Source organism: Notolabrus celidotus, chromosome 22 (assembly GCF_009762535.1).
Source record: "Notolabrus celidotus isolate fNotCel1 chromosome 22, fNotCel1.pri, whole genome shotgun sequence".
Taxonomy (NCBI): domain Eukaryota; kingdom Metazoa; phylum Chordata; class Actinopteri; order Labriformes; family Labridae; genus Notolabrus; species Notolabrus celidotus.
This window is the reverse complement of record NC_048293.1, coordinates 3,925,426-3,947,396: the sequence shown is the minus strand read 5'-3', so window position 1 is coordinate 3,947,396 and position 21,971 is coordinate 3,925,426. Positions and strand designations below refer to the sequence as shown.

General features: G+C 37.5%; 2 protein-coding genes across 3 annotated transcripts in view; both read left to right on the top strand.

Annotated features, from left to right (window-relative positions):
• Positions 1-7,286, top strand: part of plekhh1 (pleckstrin homology domain containing, family H (with MyTH4 domain) member 1) — a 40,824-nt gene extending 33,538 nt beyond the window's left edge. Inside the window, exons 29-30 of the mRNA XM_034674261.1 lie at positions 356-502; positions 4,523-7,286. Coding sequence (XP_034530152.1) covers positions 356-502; positions 4,523-4,678 — 303 coding nt within the window. The 3' untranslated portion in view covers positions 4,679-7,286. The remainder of the gene's footprint in view (positions 1-355; positions 503-4,522) is intronic.
• A 5,398-nt stretch (positions 7,287-12,684) lies between these two features.
• The window catches only part of slc25a21 (solute carrier family 25 member 21), a 144,418-nt gene continuing 135,131 nt past the window's right edge, over positions 12,685-21,971 (top strand). Inside the window, exons 1-2 of one of the 2 annotated variants that reach the window (XM_034675678.1) lie at positions 12,685-12,841; positions 12,971-13,059. In XM_034675678.1, coding sequence (XP_034531569.1) covers positions 12,990-13,059 — 70 coding nt within the window. In that variant the 5' untranslated portion in view covers positions 12,685-12,841; positions 12,971-12,989. Of the gene's footprint in view, positions 12,842-12,970; positions 13,060-16,682; positions 16,858-21,971 lie in introns of those variants that run through there. The other variant, XM_034675679.1, reaches the window with a different exon arrangement.

Sequence of the window (21,971 nt, the reverse complement as noted above, 5' to 3'; positions counted from 1 at the left end):
TGCTCCAAACACCAGAAATCCAAAGGAAAATAAAATGGGCAGCCTCCAAGCAGACATTCTTGACAGACAGCAGTTACACCATGTAGATTTTAGCTTGAGCTTTGTAATTTTCAGCAGCCCATGTGGATATGTTTCATTATTGGTCTGGCTGGGAGTTCTGCTCCAGAGCTTTCAGAAAGTTAAGAACAAAATCACAAGAAGTCTCTGGAAGCTATGTCACTCTTCTTCTCTCCAAAAAGCAGAAACCAAAATGACTCCCAGGCTCTATTTTAGGATCAGTAATGACACCTGAGCGTGCTTCCTGTTTGCATCTGTATCACCGCACATTTCACACCAGCCCTGCTTTCATTTTCAGCACACACTGATCACATACTCCTACCAGTCTGTGGTTACCTTTGGCGGTTGTCGTGATGATTTCATGGTGGTCACGAGCCAGCAGAGGGAGCAGGGAGGAGGGAAGAAGAGCGTGGAGAAGCTGGTCTTTGCTATGGCTAAACCAAAGGTGAGTGAAATCATCCGCACAAAGGTTCAGTTTGATTGATAGATCAAATAATTTGCTAAAAGGAACAAATGTGTGCCTGAAATAGCTAAAAGGTGGAAAAAGTCATCTTGAAGTTATGAATAAATAAATGAAAAGGTTAAACTAGTGAAGAAATTGCTGAAAGTAGCGTATAAGTGTTGAAAAGCTAAAACAAGCAAATGAATGCTAAAGGTAAATGAATTAGTAGCAAACCGAAATAGTTTAGAGTTAAAAAGGGCGAGCTAAATGTTTTGTTTAATGTCTAATGGTTAGATGAAAACAATAAAATAATGTTTTAGATAATAATAATAATAATAATAATAATAATAATAATAATAAAGTTTATTTATAAAGCACTTATCAAAACAGACGTTACAAAGTGCTTAACATCATAAAAACCCACAATAAAGAGAACAAAGTAAAGGGGGGGGTATATGTGCTGGCAGAAAAACTAAAAGAGAAACTACTAAAAGCTGTTAAAACAATAAAACAATTAAAATCAGTAAAACAATTAAAATCAGTAAAACAGTAAAACGATGAGTGAATAAAAACTAGATTAAAAATAAATGTAGCATCGTGGATAAAACAATATTACAAGAAGGCCTTTTGATAAAAATGTATTTTCAGCTGTGATTTAAAAGAAGATACTGATGCAGCTCCCCTGAGATCCTCAGGCAGGTCGTTCCACAGTCGAGGAGCCTGCACAGCAAACACTCACTCACCCTTAGACTTCAGCTTTGTGACGGGAACTTTAAGGAGGTTCCTGCCTGAGGATCTGAGGCTGCGCCCGGGCTGGTAGGGTGACAGCAGATCACATATATATTCGGGGGCCAGGCCATGCAGTGCTTTAAAAGTGATAAGTAAAACCTTAAAATCTATTCTAAAAGCAATGGGCAGCCAGTGTAGGGTCATTAAAACAGGAGTAATGTGCTCTCTTCTTGGTTTTAGTTAAAAGTCTTGCTGCTGAATTTTGTACCAGTTGTAATCTATTGAGAGATTTTTGTGTTAAACCTGTTAAAAGCCCATTACAATAATCTAGTCTAGAAGAAATAAAAGCATGAATAATGGTCTGGGTGTCATTAAAAGAGAGCATGGCTCTGATACGGGCAATATTTCTAAGGTGATAAAAGCAAGACTGGATGGTTTTATTAATATGTCTGTCAAAGGATAAGCTGCTATCAAAGGTCACTCCGAGGTTTCTGACATGTGTTTTTACATTGTGTAAGAGGGAACCAAGGGAGGACTGGAGGGGAGGGTGCATGTTTTCTGGACCAATTATGAGTATTTCTGTTTTTTCCGAGTTGAGTTTCAGGAAGTTTGCTGACATCCATAGTTTTATATCGGTCAGACAGTTGTTGAGAAGTGAGAGGTTTGTGGCGGTGTTTGGTGTTACAGGGAGATATAGTTGTGTGTCGTCAGCATAAAAGTGAAATGAAATATTGTATCTTCTTATGATTTGGCCAAGGGGTAGCATATAGAGGGAGAATAAAATTGGTCCTAATATTGACCCTTGAGGGACTCCACAACTTATCTCTGAATAAGGGGAAACATGATCAGACATGGACACAAAAAACTTTCTGTCAGATAAATAGGAATAAAACCAATTAAGAGCTGTCCCCGATATACCAACCCAGTGCTGCAGCCTCTCAAGCATAATTTTATGGTTCACCGTATCAAATGCCACACTTAGGTCAAGCAGCACTAGGACAGAGCATACACCAGCATCAGCCATTCTTAAAAGATCATTTGTCACCTTAATAAGCACAGTCTCAGTACTGTGTTTCTGTCTGAAACCAGACTGAAATTTTTCAAAAATGTCATTGTGTTTCAGTGCTTCAAGGAGTTGTAGTGAGACAGTCTTTTCGATTATTTTTGCTAAAAACGGTAGATAGCTGAAAGACATTCATGAATAGCATATTAGATAGCTTAAAGAAACTGCTAGATAGCTTAAAGTGAAAGAGAAAGTAACTGAACAGTGCATAAGAAAATTGGCGTGTAGGTTGAATAAGCTAAAGTCATGAATAGATAGTTGCCGAGGCAGAACAACGTGGCTGGCGTGCCCAAGTGCTTCCGGTCGAGGTTGGATGTAGAGGGTTTGTGGCCACATCTACTTCCAAGTTCTTCAAGCGAATGGGATTGCGAGGTCAGGCCTACCGACAAGCCATCAGATCAATGTCAGAAGCTGCCGAACAAAGCAGCAGATGGCTTTGGATCAAGAGGAAGGACCCCATCTGGGCTGCAAAATGAACAGGGGGTAAAAGCAGAGGGGGGCACACCTGGGACGCCAGGTGTCGCCGTTGAGCCCTGCGGAGGTGTCGTGGGCCTATCAATGAAACGCCAATGGAGGAGGGTGCCCACCTGAAGACCCCAATGAAGCATTTACTCCCACCCACTCAACACCAGTGCTGATTTATCTGTAAGGGATTGTAATATCAAGTCATGAGCTCAACGTTGTCATAGTGAGCTTCAGCAACAAAAAAATGACAGTAATTGTGTAAGCTTTGTGTAACAGACAGTTAGCTAACAGTAATAATACATTGTAGTCAAGCTTTTTCTACTAGAGTAAAGAAACTTGACTAAAAGATAAAAAAAAACAGAATTCTTTGTCAAATTTGGTAACCATATCAAGTTTGTGACAAATTACATTACATTTGATATAAATGTAGCTAATTAGCCCCCTGCTAACTTGTCAAGATAAGCTAGTGCAGTGATTCTCAAATGGGGCTACGTGGGAGTACTGCAAGGGGTACGTGACATGTGTTAAAAAAAAAGTTGGATCTGTTTGTTGGATCACAACAAATTAAAAAAAATCAGATTAAAACAACTTCATCATCAGCATTTAATTTTCATTTCAATGCAACATCAAATAGAGCACTATTTCCAAATTGAGCATATTCATTCATAAAATAAATTATTTGCAAACAGCTTAGACCAGACAGCCTCCGTCTGTTGACGTCCATTGTTCAGCGAGCGATCACGTACATTTGCATGCTAATAAAAGCGCGACCAGGAGGGTAACGATGGACAGGTGGTTGAAATGCTTCTTGTTTGACAGAAATAAATTGATGTCCTCCTTCGGCCATCAAAGCTACTAGCTGCCTCAATCTTTAATTATTTCTGAAAAATATTGCACTACAAAAGCATAGAATTTGTGTCATCTTTCATTTCAATGTTATTATGACTCTGTAAAACCACATGCATACATTTATTCATGCTATTTTCCCATAATCTGACATTTTTTTTTCAGCCATACAAGGGGATACTTGGCTGAAATTGTATTTGAAACGGGGTACACAAGCCAAAAAAGTTTCAGAACCCCTGAGTTAATGCGTGGATTTACTGAAATAAGTGCAAATGAGAACATTTTAACAGGTTAAGACATAAATAATGTTGATAACTGAATATTCATGAAGGATAAACAGTTGAAAAGTATCATTTAAAGCTACAAGTGAGCCATACGTTGTTCAAATTGTTGGCCAAACGCTAATAATAAATGACAGCTAAAAATTAAACACTAAATATTTGACATTTTTATATTAAATGTATGGATAGTTGCATACAGTTCAAGTGTATAAAAATATTCTCAGAGTATTTAAGAGGACTTTGGGGTAAGTCTTTAAAGTAGGCTGCGGACCACAGATCTAAGTCATCAGCTGCTGATGAATGAATGAAATGAGGTTGAGAGGGATTAAGGGTCAGGGTGTTCGAGGTTTTATAAAATGCTCTGTAAGAGGAGTGGGATTGATTTATTTACCTGTTTGCACAAATAATAGCTAATGGAGAAAACAGGCTGTTCCTCTGATTTAGCGTGCAGAGTCTCAATGGAGCTGTAACAGAGTCATATTACCGCTGTGGCACAACTTAATGAGGGTAACTTAATTCTCAATAGGAGATCGGTTCGCTCTCTCAGGTTCTCTTTGGGCTTCCTGCTCCCTGTGATCAAATGAAACACAATCATATCATCATGTTAAAGCCATTACTCTCACTCTGACCCTGTCTCAGATCCTGGAGGTAACTCTGCTCATGGCCAGCTACATGAACCACTGGAACCCAAACCTCCCGTCGGCCTCGCACCACCAGCCGCTCGGCCACTGGGACGGAGACAGCCGACACTTTCCCGCCATGAACTACACCACCAAGGGCCCCACTTTACTGTGAAGACCAACACAGACTGTTTGACTACAGGGAGGCCTGATGACAACAGTAACCTTTAGTCGGCTTCACATGGAGCGTGTCAGGTTGCATGTGAGGGTTTGACATTTTTACAGAACAGGCACGAGAAGATGATTTTTTAAAGTCTTTTTTTTATTGAAGATTTAGATTTAGAAAAGTCAGGATCAGTCTTGTTAGACTATTTATTGCTACAACAAAAGAGTCTGTTAACTCTGCTTTATCTAGGAGTCAGATCATGCTTGAATTCCATGGGGAAATTTGGCATTGGAATTCAAATTTTTAAAGGTCTGAGGACTTGTTTTTACCTGCAGTGGGTTCCTTTTTAGTCAAATTTTCAGCATGTTTTTCCAGTTTTCAAATCAGATTATTTTCTTCATGAAAACGAAGCTGTTGCCTGCGAGAGCTTGCCCAGAGGAAAATTTTACTGCTCAAGGCTTTCTCTTCTAAGTCTCTGGAGACAAAATTGAGATTTTCACTTCAGCCTCATTCAAGTTTCAAATTGTTCTCATTGGTTTCTCTTTAGTGTCTCCTAAAATTCACTAGGAGAAATAGTTGAGACCATGACATGAGTCTTATTTGAGACTTAAATGAGAGATCTCATTAATGGGTCTTTTTTTTAAAGATATATTTTTGGCCTTTTTGACTTTATTTGACAGGACAGCTGAAGAGAGACAGGAAATGTGGGGAGTAGTGAGCGGGGGAAGACATGCAGGAAATGGTCGACCGGCCGGGAATCGAGCCGACGACCCCTGCGACGAGGACTGTAGCCTCTGTATGTGGGGCACTTAGACCGCTAGGCCACCAGCGCCCTAAAGAATCCACCAGCACCCAAAATAATCCACCCCTTTAATTGTAATAATCTGGCTAAATCTGGTCAGCCCTTTTGCGGCCCATATTTTAAATAAATGGTCTGTCATACCTGGAGATATGAAATCTCTATCTTTTGCAATTTCTCTCAAAGACACTAAATCTTTGTGAAGTTGTTTTGTTCCAAACAGACTTGTAAAGGAATGACTATACTGTGAAGTCAAAGAAGAGATCATTTGACATCTAAATAGTTGATCTTGCAAGTGGTTCAAATGTTTTAATGAGAATTGTAACTTTGTGGACAATTACATTGAAATCTTAATTTTGCAGGGCACTATAAATGTGCATGAAAAGATGAGCTCAGGCTCTTTCTTTGCTCCATCTGAGCTCAACTTGAGACTCAAAAACTGAGTCTGACAAAAACAAATGGATGAGGTTAGATTGAGACAATTAAGAGAGCTCCCTGATTTCTCCACCTGAGCTCAAAAGGAGTCACAACACTTGAGAAATACCTGAGAATCATTTCAGATTTTGATGAGATCTCCTTTTGAACTGAAAGGGAGACTAAGCTCAAACTTTTTGCAACTTTTTTTTTTGAAGGCAAGAATGAGAAACAGGAGACATAAGCTGTAGTCTCATTTTGCTTTCAAACAGATCTCATTGTTGTCTAGGAGACATAAATGAAACACTTTTGAGATCTCCTGTCTAAATTTCTTTTCCTCTGGGTGGTCTCACTGGATCACAGTGCTGTGTGTCACTGTGTATTAGATATGACAACTCACCGTAGTTAGAAATAAGAGACGTGCAATTAGAAATGGACTAACATGGCATGAGGTACTTCAATTTCATAGTTTTTAGTATCTTAATCTCAAATCACCCTAATCTAGAGATGCAACAAACATTTCTTTCTCAGTGTATTGATTGAATTTTTGGTCCATTTATTGTCAGAAAATAAAAAAGGTCTCCTGAAAGTTTTGTACAACCCAAGTTGGCAAAGAGTATAAGTTTCATATGGAGAACTCTAGACAGAAAGGGGCAAATATTTACATTTAAGCTGCTAGAACCATTATACTTTTAGACTTAAATGAAACATTGGCTATAAAATTAGTTTGATTTATGAATTAATCCACCCTACCTTGCTGAAATGTGGTTGCCTTATAAGTAAGAGTTATGAGAAATAAGATTTGATAAACCTTTGTAATATTTTTTGTTGATTTTAAGATTAAAGTTATCATTTAGGTCACTTATCTAGAGTAGTATTATAAAAAGAAAAGTGAGGCCCGTATCTGCTTTTCTGTAAAGTCTTTTAGGTACACAAAACAGTAAGTTACAGTGAGACACTGTCTGAATGAAGTGTTTCAGCAGCACAGGCTGTTTGTGTTTACTTTGCTCATGGTGCTCTATGAACACATTTGAAACTGTCACAGCGTGCAGCGTGTTGATCATCAGATTACTGAGTTCTTTATAATCAACAGAAAAAGGAGGAGTCCATTATTGAAAAAAGAGCTACCAGAATATTTGAATGACTTGAACTGTTTTGGATCAAACCACTTTTTCACTAGTGTCCATATTAGTTATTTATTTTAATTTCAACTTTTTTTTTTTTGCTTACATTTTCCACGTCTGTCACGTTTAATGAGGAAATGGTTCCTTTGTGTAGCAGAGTAATTTAAGAGCAGAGTATGTTTGGTTGTTGTATCTGGACTAGGATGCGTTGCAGATGTTTGAGAGGTTGTGGTTTTTCTGTGTTGCCTGTATGTGTGAGATAATAAATGAAATGGTACTATCTTGTCGTTCTGAGTGTTGCCTCGCCCCTTAATCTAATCTTTTCTTTTCTATAATGTAGAAGTTGAAAGTAAATGGTAAGTGCATATCTTCCCAAAAACAGCACCTCTCAAATGTTATTTGTTAAATGAAACCACACAGGAGTTTATGTACAAATGATTTCATGCAAACTGTTACAAGATTCAAGATGTTTATTGTCAGTCCAGTCATTTTTTTAATTTAAAAGGGCAGGGTGAGATTTTGTTTGTCAGAAAAACTACTTATTATGTACAGGACAAGATCAGCGAAGAGAAAAGAGGTACTGTTTGTCCACATGGGGCGCCAAAATCAACACAAACAGAAAACTCCTTACAGGGGCTTTAATTAGTAAAAAATAAAGAGTCTTATAAATAAGGACAGACAGTCAAAATAAATTACTTTTTTGACTATAAATAAAAATTGGTCATGCTTCTATACCTCCTGTTTAGTTTAATTTTGAATGATGGATGTTCATGTTAAACACAGTGTAGACGTAGCATGGTAGAGCATAGATTAAGAATGTGACTCCTTCAAATGCTGATACACGCCTGTCTATAAAGCAGGATACATTCTTAGAAAACCCAGAGGATTCTTCTTTTGGTTGTCTTTGTTTTAAGTGTTTCAAAAAGTGAAGCTTCAAAATCTTAATGTCTGATCTTGAATGCAGCACCTGTTTATTTGCCTTTTAACATTTCTTGGCTCTCTGTTAAACAATATGCACATACATGTGATCTATTCAACAAATAGAAGGTTCATACATGAGTCATACTAAGTCTAAGCTTTTATGGAAAGTAACACTATTTTCACACACCTTTTTTTTCTCTACCCTCTTCTCTAATTCCACACATCCACCAGCCGCACACTCCCCCTCTGTGCTGGTTGTACTCTCCCTGCACATTGTACAGGTTTTACTGCAGTGGAAGCTGTTCTGCGTTTTCTTATCCAAGGGGGTCAAAGTGGTAATGGCATTTTCCTGCCAAATAGAAGCTGTAAATCCATGTTTTTAATAGCTGGTCTGAAACTCTGTTTGTTCCACAGCAGAAATGTAATGCTCATTATAAGGCTCACTGCTGAATTTCAGCGTACCTTCAATGCTCATCAAGTACAAAAACAACTTCTGTAATTTTTCCATGTGGCGATGTGACTTTATACATCAGACTGAATTTAAAGTTAAATATTCCAGTGTTGTTGGATAGAAGAGCATTTTGTTCCCCGCTCTGTAAATCCTAAACTGTATTTTACAGGCAGACTGTGTCATTGTGTTTGCTATATGAATGATGACAGAAGCATGATATAAAAAACAACTTTTTACAACAACATAATCGCATAAAGCCCTCTGTTCATTCTGCTGAATATGAGGGTAATTCTTCCAGAGAAAAAAAGCTTTCAGGCTGCATTTATATTTTATTAGTCCTCCTATTTTTATCTATAATGTCATTGCCTGGGGAAATACTCCATTCTCATTGGCTGCTGCATGTCCATTATTTCTGATAATGGACACCTTCTCAAAAATTCCAGTAAATTCCAAAGATCATTACTTTAAATGACAGAGCCAGATTTTTTGGGCTTCTTATGATATTTGAACTCCAAATAAACAATTTATGAAGCAATATCAGCAGATATGATTAAAAATGTTGATATTTTCAAGGCTTTTTTTTTAACAACTTATAGTTACCTAGTCCTGAGCAACAGTTAAAGACGTTGTACTGCTCAGTATTAATGCTGTTTTATTTGTGACCTGCCAAGGGAATGCAGATGTAAATTAGCTTTAAGTTAACTCAGATCATGTTATTCACATCATATATTTATTTAAACATAAACTGTTGGTGAACTTCTGTGGAGTCAAAGGTTTAAATGTTCTCTATAGCAAGGAATAAGTAAAAGTAAGTATACTCGGATGATTTACAACGGTAAAAGTAGAAATATGTTGGTATTAAATCTACATCATTACTCATGGACAGGAACGACTCCTTTAATAGTGTTTTACTATTATAGAATATTATATTTCTCTGTTTTTATTCCTACACATAATAGCAACTTGATGTTGAGGTTTGTCAAAGTGAAGTTAGTTTTAGATACTTTCAATAACTGTGTTTGGTGGTGCAGTTCTGCATCATCTAATACCAGCATAGCATGTGTTTACGCTTTACAATAAGTACTGTATGTAACACCTCCAGCTGTAGTGAGGTAAAAAGTAAGCGTCAGCTCAAAAATTTAGCAGACTAGTGGTTAAAAGTAGCAGGACATGGGAATACTGAAAAAGAACTTGCATTTGAATAAAGTAGATGCTTGAGCAGATGTACTTTGTTGCTCTCTATCACTATTCACATGCACTGGACAGTGAATTCTTCAGCCTTTGCTCAGAATTGTCTATAATATTCATTTGATTATCTAAACTCCCTCTTCATTGTATGTGCTCATAGTAACTCGAACAGAACACAGTTCAAGATGTGAGCACTTAACCTCTTGCATAATGCTGGTCTTGTAATGTTTTACTGTAGTTGGGGCTCTGTAATTATCCTGTTAACTGTTCTTTTCCACCTCCTGTTGTGATGTAGTACTTCAGCTGTCTTTGAAAAAAGAGTATGAGATTCTGAAGCATAGCCTTTAAAACTCATCTGTGTCGTCACATGTCAAAGTAGTGATGCAACTTGTTCAAACGTCTCAATTAACCCACTATGGGAGTGACATTCCTTCTTTATATGCATGTGATCTAATGCAACATGTCACAGCTGAAGTCTGACCACATTGTCTTTAAAATATGACGTGTGCATTATATAAGCCAGGTGTGTGTTTAAAAGGCCTCATGTACAGTTTGTCTGTTATGTAACCCTGCAAACACACAATAGATTTTAAGATTCTGACAGGGGGAGAAACAAATCACATGACAAGTCATCATTATGATGCTTGTTTAAGCTTACTTATTTTTTTATTTATTTTTTTATTTATTTTATTTTTTACTGCATTTTGATTCTAACAGGCACATTCTTTAATCTTCTAAGTAACAGACATTAAAGTACGACCTGGTGACTAGGAATATGTCGGTAATAAGCAAAAACAGATTCCTTATCAAAGAAGATCCTCCAGAGGAACAGTAAAGCAACATTTTTAAAAGCATAATGAACTAAAAATGACTGACATCAAACTGACTACTGTCTTTATATTAATGGCACAAAACTTCTGACATTTTTCAGATTAAAAAATTAGCTTCTTGCTTGAGAACAGTACAAATGTAAATCCTTAATGTGGATCCACATTAAGGCTCGAGCCTCAATCTATAGTTCAGTTCACATGCCTTTAGTTAATGCGTTTGATTCTAGGTGCAGCATTGTTGTGAAATCAGAGCTTGCTGGAACTTGCTGAGACAGAATAATCCCAGTTAATCCTCCTTCTATTTTAAAGCAAGTGACTATAATATAGCTATGGAGGCCCTATGTGGATATGCATCCACATTCTATTTACTCAACTTTCCCAAAGTGACAAGTTTATTCTAGTTATTTTCTTGAGTTTTTGACTAAGTTATCTCGTTGACTCATGGATAAAAAAAGATGGTTTTAATTCTAGAACTGTTAACCGTTTAATTTTTGAATTGTGATAATCGCTTACTTTTAGTAGGTCATTTCTATTAATCATATTTGAATAGCTTGTTTAAAATGATTTTGTTTGCACTTCAAAAACAGCTTTTAAAACCATATTAACAATGTAAATCAGTTCTTATCCATTTCTTGATTTGGGAAATAAATGGGGGCAATGAAATGTACCTTCATCCACAGGTCTGTGCCAATTCTCACATTTGTAAACAGTGCTCAGTCGTTTTTAGTGATGCAGTTTTCCACTGATGTCAGTCTGCTTAGCTGCACCTGTATATACGCTTAGCTTGTAGATGACAGCTCAAACTCAAAGTACTAGGTGATATTTTTATTCCATTTGACTTCAAGTGAATATAAGGTGTGATGGAATTCAGCAACAAACTGGACACTGGACACAGAAGACTCAGGAGACTCGGATGGCTTACGTTGAAATAGTTTATGTAGAACTTGGCCAAGGAGAACTAACATAACAGTACACAGGCAGGAGAGTGCAGTGCAATGCCAAGTCAGTTCTGACAGACAAATCCTCAGGCACGGTATTTATTCCCTCCGAAGATGACGCTAAAGTTAGATAACTTCAGGAGACAGAAAGTCGGCCATGAAACATAGATAAAGACGGGAGCAGGGAGAGAGACTATCTCACCCGTAACAGATGACATAGGAATCAAGTTATTCTAACTTGACATTGAGACAGAAAGAATACAATCTTACATACATATATATAAGATTATGAAAATTCAACGACATAAGGGGTGCAAAATTTAGAAAAAAGAGATATTAAAACTTAACCGAGCTGTCTGGGAGTGTTTTGAAATGAAATGTCTCATGCAAAAACGCAGTGCCACAGGCAGCAGGAAAACTCTGCGGCAGCTTAACCATGGAGGGCCAAAAGGAACAAAATGGTAGTTTAATTATCTTGAGATAGTGAAGCTTGTTTTATGATAATGATGGGATAACTTTCTGGCAATCTATAAAACATAAGAATAGGCTACACCACGGCATGCCATGCTGCCATTGCCAACACTAATGAGGTAAATCAAACCTGTTATTTGAATTATTATTTGAATCATTATTATTTGAATCATTGCTTTAACATTTATTAATCTTATTTAATTACTTATTAATCTATTTATTCCTTGTATTGATCTGAACTTGTTAACGCTACCTTATTTTTTAACTTCTCTTTCCACTTTACTTATTTTATTAATTTTACTGTGTTGATTTAATTTTATTTTTAAGTATTTTATTTATAATCATGTCTTGTATAATTGTACCATTGCTGTTGTTTTCTGTCTTTCTGTTATTCTGTGAAGCACTTTGGGCTGCATGTTTTTATGTATGAAAGGTGCTTCATAAATAAACTTTGAGTTGAGTTGGGTTGAGAGCTTGTCAACTTAGGACTTCCATACTACAGTTAAGCTAACAATTTGATTTTGGGTGCAATATTGTGTTGCAATCTGAATTTGCTAGAACGTGATAATCTCAGTTTATCTTCCTATTCTGCTGATTTACTGTAGTGTGATTACAATACACATTACTCTTAACATTTTACACATGCAAACAACAAACTACAGTAGAATGCCCATGTACAGGTAACACACTGCAAGCATCAGTGTGCACAAGACAAGGTCGAAGTTTAACCCAAAAATGCACATTTAGGTAAATAATATGACCGTACCTTTGAGCTCATTATGTGATTGTTTGCTGTATTGATCACAGTCGGGGTCGGGGCTCATCCATTTTTTTATTTACAAAATGCAAACAGCTCATATCTGAGGCAAAGGGAGGGCAGGAAGAACAGGCAGTTCTGTGGTGGTAATTGATTCCATATTAGCCTAGCCTAGCATAGCCTGAGTGAGCACTGGGAGATATCACTGCTGCGCCTTCTCCAGCAGCGTGGAGACAGACAACATCCACACAGCTTCACAACACAGCCGGTACAGCACAGGTAGGTCTGCTTCTCACCACACTTTGACTTACAGGTCACACGCGTATGATTCGTGATGTGAATCCATGTTTAAGTTCATTTAAAGATTACTTCTTGTAACGGTTTTCTGTCATATGTCCGCTTTGGTAGAAAACCTGAAACCCTCAACATGACAACCAAAAAGCCGCAGAGCATTCTCAGAGAAGCGTCTCATCAGATCATAGCTGGTGGATCCGCTGGTGAGTCCACCAATATTTCTTTTTTTTTAACTTCTTGTGACTGATTACGCAATCGTTGGAGCAGCTTGTACGCTGCTTCTAAAATGTGGCCAAAGTGTTGCTCTTTAAACTTTACGCGAAGTAACGCCCCTCTCAGTCCGCTTCCCGCGAGACCGACACAAAGTCAGTTAATCAACAAACAGGAAATCTAAACCCACACGTGCATGTATCCATCCGAGGGTCCAAAGGGTTACCTAAACCAAAGATTAGGCATGTGTCACAAAGATAGTTCTCATCTTTCCCACGCGCTCGAGCTCTTCAGTGTGAACACGGAAGCGCCTCTGGGCAAGGAAGCCTGTTGCTGCGCATGCGCACAGCTATGAGTGGCTAATCCGGAATGTCATTAGTGACTAGAGGGGTACATATTTACCCTCATATGAACTTCAATGCAAACATGTCATGCTATGACAATTTTAAGTAACACACCTTAAAGATAATTGCTCCTGTGCAGCTTTTGTTTCTCTATGAACGTTGGCTGTTATATACACATCTACATGTTTGAACTGCCTGTTACTACAGCATGTGTGACTGCAGTGTTTAAACTGGTGTCAAAATGTGAGGTAAACATACATTTAAGCTGCAGTTGGTAGGAATGGTGTAAAAAACGTTACTTGTTTTCTGCTGGGTTTGGAGAAAAGGTCATAATACCCATCTGTACTCATCTGTAAGTGGAGTATTTTGAGACTATTGCGAAATATCTGTGTTTTCCAATGCCTTTGTAAGCAATGTTATTATTCCCCTTGTTCCCGTTATGACGGACCAATCAGAGCTAATCTCCAAACCTCTGTCCTAATTGGTTAAGGGGCAGCCCCTTTTACATCCTCCGATTGGTTATGAGTCCGGCACTATCATGACTGCACATGCCGATCTGTGTTGGGGGGCTAAGAGGAAATCTGGTTTGAATGGATAGTGTTGGCATTTGAAGTCCCTCTCTGAACAGATGTTTACTCTGTGACTACCAACAGCAGCTTTAAGTGACTAGAGGAGTACACAATTATCTTCATATGAACATAAGATAAGATAAGATAAGATAAGATAAGAGAGTCCTTTACTCGTCACACAACAGGGAAATTCAAGTGTCACAGTAACAGAGTAGACAGTGCAAAATAAATATATAAAGCAAACAAGAGCCTATAAAGTAACAATTATTAAAAAGTTATTAGCAATTAAAATTAAAGAGGTAATTTAATGCAAACATGTGATGCTCTGACAGCTGTAAGTGTCACACCTTTAAAATAATTGCTCCTGTGTAGCTTTTGTTTCTCTATGAACGTTGGCTGTTATATATATATATATATATATATATCTACATGTTTGAACTGCCTATTACTACAGCATGTATGACTGCAGTTTCTCAGTGTTTAAGCTGGTGTAATAATGTAAGTAAGTAAGTACATTTCATTTAGTATAGCACCTTTCATGGAATAAAATCCCAAAGTGAAAAATGAAAAATATTCAAATTAAAATGAAATCATAAAACATTCAAATGAAATCATAAAACATTCAAATGAAACAGACAATAGCATAATTAAAACATTAGTCTGTACAAGGTGAGTCGAAGGCCTGTTTAAATAAAAGTGTCTTTAAGAGTTTTTTAAAGGCGACAACAGAGACAGCTGAACAAATATTTACAGGAAGAGCGTTCCACAATGTTGGTGCCACAACTTCAAAAGCACGGTCACCTTTTGTCCTTAGACAAGCTTGAGGGACAACCAGCAAGCCCTGGTCAGAAGACCTGAGTGACCTACTGGTGAGGTAGGGGTGGAGCAGGTCAGCGTTATATTCAGGAGCCTGACCTTGCAGAGCTCTATACACAAAAACGAGAACCTTAAAATGAATCCTAAATTTAACTGGAAGCCAATGTAGGGAAGATAGAATCAGAGTGATGTGGGTTGTCCGGCTGGACTTGGTCAACAGCCTTGCAGCAGTGTTCTGGACTAATTGAAGACAATGGAGGGACGATTTACTGAGGCAGGTGAAAAGTGAATTACAATAGTCCAGTCGGAATGAAACAAAAGCATGAATGTGAGGTGGAAATACATTAAAAGAGAAATCTATTATAAGATGGATATGCATTGACTTTTATTACAGTTTGTGTAAACCATTCCAAAATGAATGATAACACAGGCTGTAACACTTAATATTTGTGTGAATGTCAGAAATTTTGAGTAGTAAAAGTTGCTTAACTTGCTATGGATCACAGACTTTCCTGTTTAATTAAAGGGGGGCTAAATAAGAGTGGAACGGCAGTATAGCAGTTTCTTTTTGTAGTGGATACAGAAATATTAACACCAAACTTTGGAATAAATATCCAACTCAAGAAAATTTGTGGCACTAACCTAATCGTACAACAGCTGAACAAATGTTTTTCAGATGCAGGTGAGAACAGAAAATCTACCTCCTCTGAAGATGGTAGATTAAAACACTTGCGATGAAAAAAGGTTCTTTACATCTTGCCATTAGGGAGAAGGTGATAACAAATGACATTTGCTCCTGTATTGCCGATATTTATGACAAGTCAAGAATAAGAATCCCTTCTTTAAATTACATTTCAGTTCAAAATAATAAAAGGTGTGGGTAAAGAGTGACTACAGAATCAAACGTTATTGATTTAGTGTCGATAAGCTGGCTACTTTTGTTTCCAGAGTTTGGAACAATATTTAGAGGTATCTTTAAGTTTAAATGTTTTTTATTGAGGTAGCAATAATAGAACATTCAATGTTACAGATATTTTCCTCCTTTTCAATTAAATGAAGAAAAACATAAACAACAAACAAACATACAAGTCAACAGATGTAGTGAGTAACACTAAAAGAAAAACAACTACAACAACATAGAGGAAAAATAATACTCAAAACCACCCACCCGTCCCCACCTCCACCATACCCACCCACCCTGTCGGGACTGTACTTCCAAAGGAGGCCATTAATGTTATGTCATAATTAGTTTAGCTTGTTTTTTCGATACATTCAATATATTGAAGAAGGGGAACCCAAGTCTTGCCATATTGCCCTAGATTGTTTAAAAGTGAGAGCTGAATTCTCTCCATATGAGAGAGTTTTACCATTTCATCTAACCATACCATGACAGGTGGAGCCTCTGCTTTCTTCCAAAACATCAAGATAAGTTTTCTAGCTATTATGAGTCCATAGGACAGCAGCTGCTGTTGACTTTTATCTAACTGGAGAGTCTGGTCAGAAATTCCAAATAGCACAAGAAGGGGGTCAGGTTTCAGAATTACATGCAACATTTCAGAAAGAGTATTAAATATACTAGACCAAAACAGAGTTAATTTTGGGCAGTCAGAAAAACTATGAAGAAAGTTTATTTAGAGGTATCTTTGTAAGTTGTTGGTAATTTATTATCTTCCCACTTAGGTTTCTAGACACTATTTCCATATTATACCGTCGTGTTGGCAGTTTAATGCATGAGAGAATAATAAAAGAGCTCTTTGGCAATTGCTACAGTGTTAAATGCTGCCCCCAACAGTAAGAAAGTACGAACTGTTGTTTTTATTAAAACTGCTGCAGTTCATATTTCAGCCACTTGTGGCAGCAGCGAGTTAATGAGCAGTTGTCCGGTTAATAAGCGAGGAAGAAATATCGCGCCATGTTTGATATTTGTTTGGTTTGTTTGGGCTTTAAAGTTACTGTAGTCACTGCTGCTGTGTTTCTATTTATCATGTATTTTGTTACTCTACACCGGCCTGACATCGTTCTTTGCCTCCACATCCGTCCACTAAACGCTGCCCTGCTTCTGGTGAGTTTGTTCTTTCAGTCTTACTGTGCTTCCGAGTTCTTTAAAACGCCAGGTGACATGTTGAAACATATGAGCCGCTTTGATGTTAATCAGCATAATGACAGGGACAGGTGTGATTTGTGTTCATTTCGAAAATTAACCAATATTAGTCCTTTATGTGACAAGATGTTGGATGTAAAATGCTTTCAATCATGTCTTTATCTTCACTGCTGTGTTTTGTCTAGTCAAGCTGTTGTGAGAGTTTAAGAGGCTTTTTATTTCACAGGGTGTATAAATACAGTAAGTTAGCTAATAATAATAATAATACATTTGTTTATGTACACTACCAGTCAAAAGTTTGGAAACACCCTGTCATTCAATGTTTGTATTTATTTTCATTATTTTCAACATTGTACATTAATACTGAAAACATACAAACTATGAAATAATCTGGTTTTACCATAATCTGGATTACAACAGTAGTCAAATAGGGCTATCCATTGTGTACTGACCCTACCTCTGAACAACACAACTGATGGTCTCAAACACATTAAGAAGGCAAGTCATTCTACAAATGAACTCTTGACAAGGCTCATGTTCATTAGAAACCATTCCAGGAGACCACTTCATGAAGCAGACTGAGAGAATACCAAGAGTGTGCAAAGCTGTCATGAAGGAAAAAGGGGGCTACTTTACAGAATCTAAAATATAAAACATATTCTGCTTTGTTAAACACTTTTTTGTTCATTCAATAATTCCATATATGTTCTTTCATAGTGTTGATGTCTTCAGTATTAATCTACAGTGTTTACAATCATTAAAATAAATACAAACCCTTGAATGAGAAGGTGTTTTTAAACTTTTGACTGTCAAAACACAGTTACAAAGTGCTTCACACCAAGGGTACAAATAGACAGGGAGATTAAATGCAATTAAAAACATTAGGTATAGGACCTGAGCTGTTAAAAGTGCATGACAAATACAGTGAGTAAAACAATTGAGCCACTAAAACAGTAAAACTGGACACAGAATAAAACAAATTAAAAACAAAACTAACATTAAAATCAGCTAATGTCATCATTGGTGGCAAAGCGAGCTGGTGGAACTGAAAGGAGAGAGGTACCTGAAGAACGTAAGCAGCTGCTGGGTTTGTAGGGTGTTAGTAGATCTGTGATGTATGATGGGGCGAGTCTAGAGCTTTGAAAGTGATGGGTAGAAGTTTAAAATCAATCCTATACCGAACTGGTAGCCAGTGAAGGGATGGGAGAATGGGGGTGATATGGTCTTGTCTCTTGGTGTTGGTTAGTAGTCTGGCTGCTGAGTTTTGGATGAGCTGTAGGTGAGAATTGGATTTTTGACTGAGACTGGAAAACAGGGAGTTGCAATCGTCCAGACGTGATGAAATGAAGGCGTGAATTAATAGCTAGCTAGCAATGTATGCATGGTAAACATAGACTTTATGAAAATGGCAACACCTTTATACTAAAACATACAATCAACCCGTTCTTGTTGACTGGAAAAGAATACATTAATTGTAAGATATGGCCTCAGTTTTTTTTATTAGAGTCAAAGCTATCATGTCTGGCATGACAGAATTTGCAAATGTATTATAAAATAATAAGCATTCTTTAAAGAAAGTAATTACATTTCTATATTAAATTATTTTTATACTTTAATTAATTTGGTTTATTCATTATTAACAATTAAATAGATTTGTAAATAAAAACCCTAGAGGCAAGTGAGTAGAATATAGGCCTTTATTAAACAAAAATGATCATAAATGTTAAAATGAAAGTCAATATATATAAAGTAATTAAACATAAAAACAGAAATTGTTGTGTTGAATAGAAAGTGCTTTTGTATAATTTAAGTTTTCCAGTTTCATAGTAATCAAGGATTTGTATTTGGAGTCTTTGCTCTTGAGTCATTACATTGAGTTAGATTCATGCTTACAGTAGGCTGTGCAGGATGTGAATATGTTGAAATCCCTCGCCTCTGGCTCAACTAAACTCCATAAGCCTTTACAAAAACTCACATGTACAGCTCCCGGTTGTCTGTAGTGACTTACTGTGCTCAATGTGGCAGAAATGTTGTATCACAGTGCAAGATCTTTACCCCCTCCTAAGCTCTATATGGTCCATATAACTCATATTCTTTAATCCCATGACCATAATAATGTGGCAATGATGGAACACACTGTACAGTAACCATGCTGCAGTAATAAGGAGACTGTTGAGCCTAAAAGGGCTTGACAAACAAAACACACCCGAGCTATTATTATGAAATATCTGTTGGAATGAACAGCAGCATACCGCCTGCAGAGTGGACAATAATCGCACGTTAAATGTTGTTGTTGCATGATTCTGCTTTGTATGTCCCATTGAGAAAGTAATCAGCTGCAGTGTTTCACATGATGGTTGATACAAGAAAGATGTTGAATGCATGAAAAGTTGAAATTCTCTCATGGGGAGTGAACAACCAAGTCAAAGGGTTGTTAATCATTTTGCAGTCCTCTAATCTTTGAGGGAGGCTTTGCAAAAACATCATCAGCGAGGTGACGTATGACGTAGTGAGCCTGCAAAGATGTTAACACTTTGAACGATTGCAGTATGGGTTACGTTTTGCAGATGTGCACGGTGTCTGGTTTTGGACTTTTCATTAGTAGTGCGAGTGAATGACGGCAAATAAGTAATCATTTACTCGTCATTAACAGCTGTTGTGAATTTGTAGTCCCAGTCCTCCAGCCCTGGATCGCAGGACTGCGGTTGTGGTTGTTTGTGGAATGAATGTGGTGCATTCAAATGACGTGGCTGCGCAGTAAAAAGTGATCAGTGCATAAAGGTTTAGCAGTCTAAGCATGTCATCCATGGAGACTGATCATGATCTGTCTCATTAGTCACATTAATCAGTCACGCATACAGTAGCTGCTTTGAATACCTCTTTGCAGTCAAGCTGTAAATGATTCAAATAACATGTGCAAATCTGATGTTCCTTTTTATCTCTCTTGTTTGAGAACAGGTATCAAAACATCTTTTCAAGTTCATAAAACAAGACAGATTGTGAAGTTATGACCACACATAGAGAAGACTGAAGTTTATTTTTAGTGTTTTTCATTTTCCTTTTCTCTTTTTTGTAATATCCCAGTGAGCTAACAGCTGTAAACAATAAGGAGCTCTAAACTCTCTCCTCATGTTGTGATCCTGCGTGTTGTTGTTGTGCTCACTCACCAAATTAATCAAAGCTGCATTTTTTATCTATCTTTTCACAGTGTTTCCACTTTTTGACAGAGTTTAAACTTCCCTTTCATTACTTTTCTCATGTACATGTGTGTAAGAGTATTTGGTGATGTGATATACTTTAACAAATGTACTTTTTATACACATCTTGATGAGCTTATGGTTCTTTTTTGAAGAGTGCCATCACTCAGAAATGTTTGAGAAAATGCTTCCCCAACTCAGTTCATTGCCTGAGTTTTGCTCTCCTCAGTCTATGAGCAGAATTCTGGTCGTGAACATTGCTGCAAGTGAAACCCAAAATCTTGACCTTCTTAAATCTACTACACTGCAAGTAAGCTAGCTCTCTTTAGCTTGCTGTTTAGTACGTTTTGTGGGAATCAGTCTGTTTTCTGAGTTCCATTCTTTAACTAAGGGGATGAAAGAGCTGCTTCAGATTTCATGCCATTGCTGCAGTTCATTGATATTGTTGTGCTTCAGTTGGTCACTTATGAAGGTTGGTATAGTGCTCCTTTATCTATTTGAACTAAATGCATTGCATCATCTACTTATAAGCTAGAGATGGTATTTATGGCTCTTTGAAGGGAACTAGATCTTGAGGAGCCGTTCATTTCAAAGAGCCGTTCAAAAGACTGACTCTTTGGCTCAGTGTTATATTATTTATTTGTTAGAAGTCAACCAGGGGGAACTCGTTTTTATCAAGGAAACAATCACTGGTAGCAGTGATAAGATAAAATTTGGATCAGAATAATTCAAACTTACACATCCCATCAATATATATATACTCTATTGGTGGGAATTATTCTGAAATATCCATCCATCCATCCATCCATTTTCTTCCGCTTATCCGGGGTCGGGTCGCGGGGGTAGCAGTCCAAGCTAATTGACCCAGACATCCCTCTCCCCGGCGACACTTTCCAGCTCCTCCTGGGGAATCCCGAGGCGTTCCCAGACCAGGCGGGAGATATAATCCCTCCACCGCGTTCTGGGTCTACCCAGGGGCCTTCTCCCAGTTGGACGTGTCCGGAACACCTCTAAAGGGAGGCGTCCGGGAGGCATCCTTATCAGATGCCCGAACCACCTCAGCTGACTCCTTTCGACGCGGAGGAGCAGCGGCTCTACTCCGAGCTCCCTCTGGATGTCCGAGCTCCTGACCTTATCTCTAAGGCCGAGCCCAGACACCCTTCCCAGGAAACTCATTTCAGCCGCTTGTAGCCGCAATCTTATCCTTTCGGTCATGACCCACAGCTCATGACCACAGGTGAGGGTCATGAAATATTCTGAAATATTGATTATAATTTCATTTGGCATTTTAAACATTCTATAACATGGGACCATATCCCCATGCTTCCACAGTGAGATCACTATTTTGAATTTTCCCTCAACTAAAAAACTTTGTGGCACTATAAAAACTACACAGGCTACAGATAACTTCCATGCAAAATAACTTTACTGTAACATTTTCCACACAAGAACATTTTAACAATACAGAAAAAATATAAAAATAATGAATAAAAATAAATATATATGTACACTTGAAGGCAGTGTGGGCAATCTGCATATAAAAAAAGAGCCGTTCATAAGACCGACTCGTTCGCGAACGTCACATCTCTATTATAAGCCCTGTTATAGGCAATAGAAATGTGGATGACTCCCTGTTATATGCCTCTCAGTCCCCTCTCATATTTCTAAAGGTGGCTCTCAGTCCTTCTCTTAAAAAAAATCAATCAGACTTTATTTGTAAAGTGCTTTTCATACCATGACATTGTAACACAAAGTGCTGTACATAAAAACAAATTAAAATAGAATAAATTCAAATATATACAAATATAATCATTAATAAAAAGACCCCCCTCATCCTAATCCCAACCCACCCCACAATTCTAAGGTTAAGAACATGAT